Here is a 9032-nt window from a genome sequence, read left to right as displayed (position 1 = left end):
TCATACCTTTTACTTCATCATCACTTCAGCCCTATTTAAACTTTGGCTATTTGAAAATAGCTGATCTACAAGCTCACAACACGTTGGGATGCGTTGTGAGCTTATGATGTAGATCTGCTATTTTCAAAAGATTTTAATACATTTTATACATAAGATACCTTGTGAAACGGGACATTCTGCATAATGAGTACTTTTAATTTTGGTACTTTAGGTATATTTTGATGCCAATACTTTTGTTTTTTTAAGTAGATTTTGATTACCAAGACTTGTACTTGTATTTCTACATTGCAGTATACTTTTACTTAAGTAAAAACATTTAGTACTTTTTCCACCACTGTAGAAAAGGCTTATGGCCGATGCATACTTAACATTTTTCAAGACGAAATAAAATCGGTTCCGGAGGGGTCCCTGACCCGATTTTATTTTGGCTCAATAAAAGTAATTTCACACTAATGTGGCTCACCGATAAATATGTCACGTATAGTTGTTCAATATTAATTAATATTATACAGCCTCTTTGTTTTCAAGGGACACCCTTGGGAGACCCAGAGCGCAAAAAGACAAGAGCTATTTTTATCATTTCAAAATATAAGTATAAACAAACTGCTTCACTTGAACAATGTTGGTGTAATATATGTTTGATATACACAGATTCCGCGGTGGTCGGATTGACAAAATTAGGACGGCTACCGCACACCTGAACCTCTGAATGACATCATATTATAGTCTGGACCAAGCAGAGACGAATTTATTTAGGCTTTAAAAGTGTAGAATGCATCAACCTTTAGTTTTAGTTTAGTTTTAATTAATTTTAGTATTCATTTTATTTTGTATATCGTAATATGGGGTAATCAGGGGCGAGATTCAAAACGTTCAGAAAGATAGTGAATATATCACATTGAATCTCGGCATCTCGATGTGACGCGTTGTAGATTGTAGATTGGCTATTTTCACTATTAGTGAAGCTTTGTGGCACAGGGCTTTAACAGGGCTTAAAACTGGCACAGCTAAATGACTTGAGTCTAAAACAGGGTTAAGTTTTTCATGATTTGAGTTAGTTTTAGTAATTTTTTTCAACACAATACAGTTTCAGTTAGTTTGTTCTTAATAAAGCCTCGTTTTTATTTCAGTTACCTACATTTTTTGTTTTGTTTGTTTTTTATTCTAGTTTTCATTATTTCATTAGTTTAATTAACTATAATAATCTTGCCCTGTACCTACCTTCATAGATCCATTGGCATACGTGTCCTTTGGGTCAAAGGTCATGACAGTTCCATAAAAGTTGTTCTGTTGGGCTCCTCCATGCTGGGCTCCACAGAGCAACAGCAACACCACTGGTATTGAAAAGAGACTCATGGTTTACTGTGAGAATGTAAAATCTACCATCAGGTTTTATACATACACACGCACGCACGCACGCACGCACGCACGCACGCACGCACGCACGCACGCACGCACGCACGCACGCACGCACGCACGCACGCACGCACGCACGCACGCACGCACGTACGCGTGCACGCACGCACGCACGCACGCACGCACGCACGCACGCACGCACGCACGCACGCACGCACACACACACACACACACACACACACACACACATTATTTGGAAGAATCGGACCGTGCAACAAGATACCTGAACCTGATATGAGGAAATGAAATGCTTCTCTGGAAAGGATAATGCAGGTAAAGCCTCAGACTAGATTAGTGTACACAGGAACAAACCTTAACGTCTGTATTCTGTCTGTCTGTCTGTCTGTCTGTCTGTCTGTCTGTCTGTCTGTCTGTCTGTCTGTCTGTCTGTCTGTCTGTCTGTCTGTCTGTCTGTCTGTCTGTCTGTCAGTCAATCAAACTGTGCCTGCCTGGGTAGATCAAAGATGTCATATATTCATGGCATTTTATATGACCGTCCGTCCCTTTCAGTTATGGTCATTTATTTAATACAACGCACTTTTTTAATACAATGCTGCTGTTCTTTACAATATGTGTTAATCCTTCTGTGAATATATCTACAATTAATAGAATTGTATTATGTCTGCAGATACAATTCAAGCCCGTTTGGTAACATGGAATATAATTCAAAGTCCACCTGCTCTCTATTTTTAAGAATCAAGGTGTCTCTATCTCTAGAAATAGGACATCTGGTTTTCGAGCTAGCAGAAATAAGGTTTCCGGTTGCCTTCAAAATAAGACTGTGCATTTTTTATGTTTTTTAAAAGACACAAATCTATTTTAAAAATACATTTATGATGTATGCCTTTTAAATGGCTCATACTAAAACACTTCTAAGTGGCAAGTTAAAAAAACGAAGACAATTGTATTTAAAAAATACATTTATGATGTACAGTATGTCTTTTTAAATGGCTTATACTAGATCACTTCTAAGTGCCAGGTTGTTCCAGATTGAAATTGGCTATTGAGCCCCATTAAATGTGCACTTCACACCTAGATAAGGGTCCATTTGTAACAGGACTTTATTCAAAGGTTTGAGAACCACTGCGTTATAGGTTAGAAACACTTTGAATGGCTAAGCATGCATTCTCTAATTAATGTTTGTCCTGAAAACGTTATGTTATTGCTTTCGTTTTCCCCTGCTAAATGTCTCAGGAAATGAACCCTCTCCTTTCATACTGCTGTTATTTCCTGAAACGTGATAGAGGTTTATAGTTAGGTAATAATTATATGTTATCAGTCCAACCCTGATTTTAAAGCAGAAGCCTAGAATTACATAATTACAATACACCTACAGTAGTATGTTTTACAGGTTTTATATACCCATATTTATATTCATTGCTTTCTGCAATTATTCAGCATAGATATAAGTTAACCCCTTAAGCCTGATTTATACTTATGCTGTTCAGAAATAGCCAATCTACATGCTCACAACTACTGCAAAGCGCTGTGAGCTTGTAGATCTACTATTTTCAAAAATATGTTTTTGTTGTTGCCTATAATGACTGCTCATAATAGGTTCCTTTTACATACCCATGTTGTTCTTTGATATTTTACTTCATGTATGAAGTATCAAGTATGTTAAAATTGTATGAATGTACCTATGTAAACTCATTTGCACTCAAAGGACCACAATGGGAATAACCTTATAACCAATAACCTAAGCTTTTTTTTGTTTTATCCTTTTGACAGATTATGTACAAAATACAAATATATGGTCATGCATGTATGCACGTTTAAATCAATCACCACAATGAGGCGCAGTTTACGGAGCTAGTTCAGGCCAGGCAACTCAAGGGATTGGGCAAACCGATCAGGTGACTAAGTCACATGCACTCTTCTCCTGGTCGGTGGGTTATAAGTAATGCTCTGCCTACCTGTTCAGTCTGGTTGCGCTCTTCTGCTGCTCTGACGTGCGACGCTGCTGCTGCTCTGCTGCCGAGATCCTGCCGGATCTGCTGCCCTTGCTTGCCTACGTATGCTGCTGACCATGAATGGTCTCATATTGTTCATGTAGGTGGTCATACGGCGTCATTGTTCCTTGGTTGATGGTTAAATTGCGTTGCTGCCATTGTCCATGCTGCGCTAATCATAGCTACTCAGCTGTGTGCTACTGGTTCTAAACGTGGTATTACAGAATCAGAATCAGAATCAGAATCAGAATCAGGTTTATTGTCACACTACAGGTTTACAAGGTAAAAAAGTGGGTGAAATTCGTTTTTGTACATCGTTACCATCGCAACGTTAATTTCCATAGAGGGGGGGGGGGGGGGAGAGAAGAAGAGGGGTGGGGGGCAAGTGGGAAGGAGATCAAAACAAGAGAACAACAGAAGACCAGACAAGTTATCTACATATTTACAAAGTACCTGAGATAATAAAAAACTAAGGTGCCTGAGCATAGCAGCAATGTATGTATACTAGAGATGCGCGGATGGGTTTTTTTGTCACCCAAATCCGCGTTAACAAGTTCATTATCCATCCGCCATCCACCCGCGGTAATTATATCATCCTATTTATAGATCCGCACCAACCGCACCAAATAATTGTTATTTTCCTGACGTTAGTTTTCTTATAAACAATGTCACTCACCACTGTCACGATGCAGTGACTGTATACAATCCACAACCATGGTAACTACAAGCGCACGTCTTCATTCAGTTCATTGAGTTACTTTCGCTTTCAACCACTTTGTTGCCATGTTGGCTTTTTATAAGCTTTTTATAAGCGACTTTTGTTTGGCACTTGTTGTGGGCTTGTTTTCATAGACCTGGCTGCTTATTTCTCTCGCAAGTTGTCGCAACCTGGCAACACTGGCCGGCTGCAAAGCAACATGTAGTGAGCGGCTATTTTGTGCCTGGTGTAAAATGACGTAATATTAAAATACTATAAACGCACACAGTGAAATTTAGTGCTTTTTAAAAGCTATTGTAGGTCTATAGATTGATATCATTAATTTAATTCCCGCATTATTTCACAAGCGGTTTATCCAATATTAATTAATCATTATATTTGATTGACCCAAATCCACCCAAACTGCGGTTAACTGCGGCAAACCGCGGCTAAAACCGCGATCCGCGCATCTCTATGTATACTGTGCATGTTATACTTATACTGTGCATGATATACATATGGACGTTAAGGTGCTTAGAGAAAAAAGAGCACAATACAAAAGACAAAAAAAAGTCAGTGCGTTATACATGGGATTAAGGTGCAAAAGGTCAGTGCGTGTCCACCTAGGGTGGACTGACCCTAGTATAATACGCAAGTAGCTGTAACATTTATTAGAATGTTATTCTTACAGGGAGTGAATGGATTCAGAGGCCTGACGCCAAACTATGCTTCCTTATGCTTTCTATATCCATGCTCAAGCTTGCTTAATAAATATATATTCTAATCCAATCCAAGAGTTGTCTGACTGAAATATATTATTCGGCAGATATAACTTAAACACTCTTATGTGGTTAACTTATGACATTTATACTTATACACAAAAAGCCAATCTATATGCTCACAAGCTTATAGATCTGCTTTTATTCTTTTTCCTGTTATAAGTTGTTATGTGCTAGCACATATTCACACCTCAGTCTATAGTCTTTCTATGTTGATGTGTTAACTAATGCTTATTTGTCCTGTGTGTAGTGTCTACACTGCCTTGCTGGCTCTGCTGCCCTGGTCTGGCTAGACACCTGTCACTCACCTGGGAGTGCTCTGGCTGCCCCTCCCTTGTACCAGCTGTGCTTCATGTGTGATTAGGGCGTAGGCTATAAGAGGAGCTGTTGCCAGCTCCCATTATCTCCCCAGCACCCCAGCAGAGCACAACAGTAGATTTGTTCCTTTGCTTATTTGTGTGTTTCCTTATTTCAGTTCCAATGGGCTGGATGTAAGTATTAGTTGGTATGATTTTTCGTTACTGGTTAGTTTAGTTTTAGTATATGTTTTGGTAGTTTATGGGAGTCTGGTGAGGCAACGGGCACATAGTGCCTGGCTCACCAGACTCCCCACTTTTTAGCTTGGCCAGCCCATCACTTTACTTTGTTAGGATTTTAGTTAGGTTTTTGTTGCAAGTCATTATTGTTCCTAGTATTATTCAACACAGTATTTCCTGGTGCATAAAATATTACACACTTGCTGTTATATGCTGTATGGTAAAATAAACTTCCACCAAAGTGTGAAAAAACCTGACTATTTCCTTTATTATGTTGTGGTCCCTTGTGCGAGCGAGCCAAGGTTAATTTCGGTCACAAACAGAAGTTTGGGAGCCCATAATGGAATTTGGGGGCTAATGAAAAACCTTATGTTTGTGTAGTAAGTGGGCATTTGCTTAAATTGATAACTAGTGGAGTCCTATTGGCGGTAGGGCTCTATAGTTTGAGTGGCGTCCCATTAGGTTGTTTTGCAAGGGTCTGTGTTGAGTGGTAACCTAGTTGGGAGAAGTTATCGTGTGTGGCAGTATTTTTGTTTTGCTGGATTCTTAAGTTGTGTAGGTGGGCTGTTAATCTCAACGTCAATTTTTATGTTTTCCGAATGAGAAATACAAATGTATAGGCTACTATAAGCACATCATGCTGCTACCCCTGACATTATGCAGAGTACAGGCTATAAGCATGAATATTATTTTATTGCTCAATGATGAGTTTGCCTATTTGTATAACTAACAGAGTTTGGGTAGAGTTAGGGAAAGCGTTCACAATCACACTCTACAATTGTATTAAACTCCTTCTTCTTATCGCATATAGCCAAAATATAATGTAGGCTATACACCTAATAGAAAATTGGACAATGTTTAGCTGTTTGTCGGAAAGAAACCATGCAGGGACATTAAGTCAGCCAGTAAAAGCTCTCGTTCTGCTTTGATCAGGTTAATGTTACATTATCGGTTGCCTACAAGCATTGTTGAACTCGTGGCTCTATGTGCCCTCTGTGGCTCGCGGTAATTATTAATGCTTTGATCATCTCATCAATTGTAAGTCTAGAATGACAGATGCAATGAATACAAGACAAGAGTATGTTACGTTATATGTAGGCTACAGTATATATGCTACAAGCAAGCAGAGCCACAGTTGAACAAAGTTGGCTCGGGCAGGAGTCGATCCCGTCCTCCCGGTGCGTGTGCTTTTCTGTGATTGGCCGAACGTTCATATTCTAGCGCTTCGACCTCGACAATCAGGCGATGTCTTGGAGATGGGCGCCTGCCTTCCTGCCTCCGGGGATTTTCTTGCAGGTGCCTGGAAGGCCGACCTGTGCCATCGGATAGTTATGCCCAGGATGGAGGCGCCTTCCTGGGGTAGCAATGGGTTCAGCGAGGCCCAAAATCATGGTTCTCAAAAAAAAAAAAAAAAAAAAAAAAAAAAAAAATCCAAGTGTCCGCATGGGCTCCAAAGGTCCCCGGGGACCCCCTAGAGGACCCCCGGCCGAAAATCTCAACTTTTTCCGGCTTGTAGATCTGCTCTTTTTCGGGCTAAAACGGGCGGTACCTCCCGGTCCGTGGGTCGCCCGGTGCCGGCGGAGGGCTCGTTGGATCCGGGCCGGCGGTGCGCACGCGTCGGTGCCCCCCCCGGTCCCTGGGTGGCTGCCCGGGCAAACTGCGGGCATAAACCCGGGATTTTTTTTTTCAAATCGCAATGTGTTTGCAGGGCATGGTCCCGGGGCAGTGTCGTGGCGCAAGTGGCCCCCCTTGTCCTGGATGTCCGCGTCGTACCTCCCTGTCTCCTGCCCGTGGCCCAGGAGGTGCCTGGCTCGTGCCTGCCTCCCTCCTTTGAAAAAGTCTCCCGGGCGAGGCGCCGACTCGCTCCAGAACGTACCTAAGGAGCTTGGCCGTGGCGAAGCCTGGGGCGCCCGGTGGTGGTGGCCGTGGGTGAGACCCCTCCCCGCGAGAGGGGAGAGAACCATGAAATCGGAGGCCACGCCGGCCATCGTCCTATGGGAAGTGGAGAGGCCTCCGGTCGGGCACGGCCCGGGTGCCCTGGAGGTCCTCCCCGGGCCCAGGAGGATCTGGGCTTTGCCGTGGCCCCCTCCTTTGAAATTCTCTCCCGGGAGTATCGGCAACTTTTCCCATCCCGGATATATTGACCCGGCGTGCGGACGCTGGGGACGGACGGCAGGCCTGCCCGAATGCAGGGCCCGCCGTCGGCCCACGGTGGCCACTCTAGTCAAAGCACTGTGTTCCGAGGAACCACGGCGCCTGCAAGGGCCGTGGAACCCACGATTGATACTGACCGATTAGCACTCGTAGCCCGCCTCTTGCAAGGGTCCCGCCGGCACCTCTGGTGCACCTCTGGTTGCTCGGCGGATGCTGCTTGCAGCCTGCCGGCCCGACCAGGTGCGGAGGGACCACGTGCGGAGATGCCCCGGCCTCCTCCGCAGTCCTCCGAGGCCGACCCCGGCCTAGTGAGACTGAGAAGCCCCGTCTGCCCTAGTTGCCCTGCCACGGACCGCCCGAGGGCCCCCGCGGTCGGCCCTCGCCTGGAGCCCCATAGCGGGGCTCGGCGAGGAGATCCGTTTGCCGCGGGGGCGCGAAGGCGCGCTCCGGAGACTCCGTTTCTCAAACCCTGCTTGCGTCGCGTACTCCGGCGACCGACCGAACAGCTGCGTACCGGGCCACGGGTGCCGATCCCCCGTAACATGCCGTCGACCTGGCTAGGGGGCAAAGGAAGATGTGGTGACCGTCGCAGTGTGCGCCGCCGGGAGCTCACCCTCCGCCCCACGGCGCGCGCCTCAGCAGGCACACACACACACAGAGAGAGAGAGAGAGAGAGAGAGAGAGAGCGAGCGCGCTAGAACAGCACAAAGCAATCCAGCACCAACTGCAACCCGCTTGAACCGTCTTGTGCCTGGAGCTGGAGGACACACACACACACGCGCACACACACACACACACACACACACACACACACACACACACACACACACACACACACACACACACACACACACACACACCACACAACACACACACACACACACACACACAGAGAGAGAGATTCTCCCAGACATGGGCCCTGACAGTGAACCTAACTAAGACTAACATCATGATATTTCAAAAAAAGATCCAGCCGCCAAAAACCATCAATTTTTCATAAATACAATCCCACTAGAACAAACAAAAAACTATACCTACCTTGGCCTAAACATCAGCAGCACAGGGAACTACAACCAAGCTGTAAAGGACCTGAGAGACAAGGCAAGAAGGGCATTCTATGCTATCAAAAGAAACATCAAAATAGACATCCCAATTAAAACCTGGCTTAAAATACTGGACTCTGTGATAGAACCAATTTCCCTCTATGGTTGTGAGATCTGGGGACCATTAGCAAACCATGACCTTGAAAAATGGGATAAACACCAAACCGAGACCCTACACACAGAATTCTGCAAATCCATTCTCCGTACCCAGCGAAAAACAACAAATAATGCATGCAGGGCAGAATTAGGACGATACCCACTAATTATCAAAATAAAAAAGAGAGCACTTAAGTTCTACAACCACCTAAAAGAAAGCGACCTAGATGCACTCCATAACAAGGCACTCACACACAGCGAAACCCTAGAGAGATGCCCCCTCAGCCAGCTGGCCCTGG

General features: G+C 44.4%; 1 protein-coding gene across 1 annotated transcript in view; it reads right to left on the bottom strand.

Annotated features, from left to right (window-relative positions):
• LOC308101349 (uncharacterized protein) overlaps window positions 1–7368 on the bottom strand; it is a gene marked incomplete at both ends in the record, with an annotated part of 39400 nt that extends 32032 nt beyond the window's left edge. Inside the window, 2 exons of the mRNA XM_080450773.1 lie at window positions 1244–1334; window positions 7257–7368. Of these exons, the coding sequence (XP_080306899.1) occupies window positions 1244–1334; window positions 7257–7368 (203 nt within the window). The remainder of the gene's footprint in view (window positions 1–1243; window positions 1335–7256) is intronic.
• Window positions 7369–9032: the final 1664 nt, after the last annotated feature.

Source organism: Gymnoscopelus braueri (genome assembly GCF_963280865.1).
Source record: "Gymnoscopelus braueri genome assembly, chromosome: 15".
NCBI lineage: Eukaryota > Metazoa > Chordata > Actinopteri > Myctophiformes > Myctophidae > Gymnoscopelus > Gymnoscopelus braueri.
This window is presented reverse-complemented; position numbering and strand designations above follow the sequence as displayed.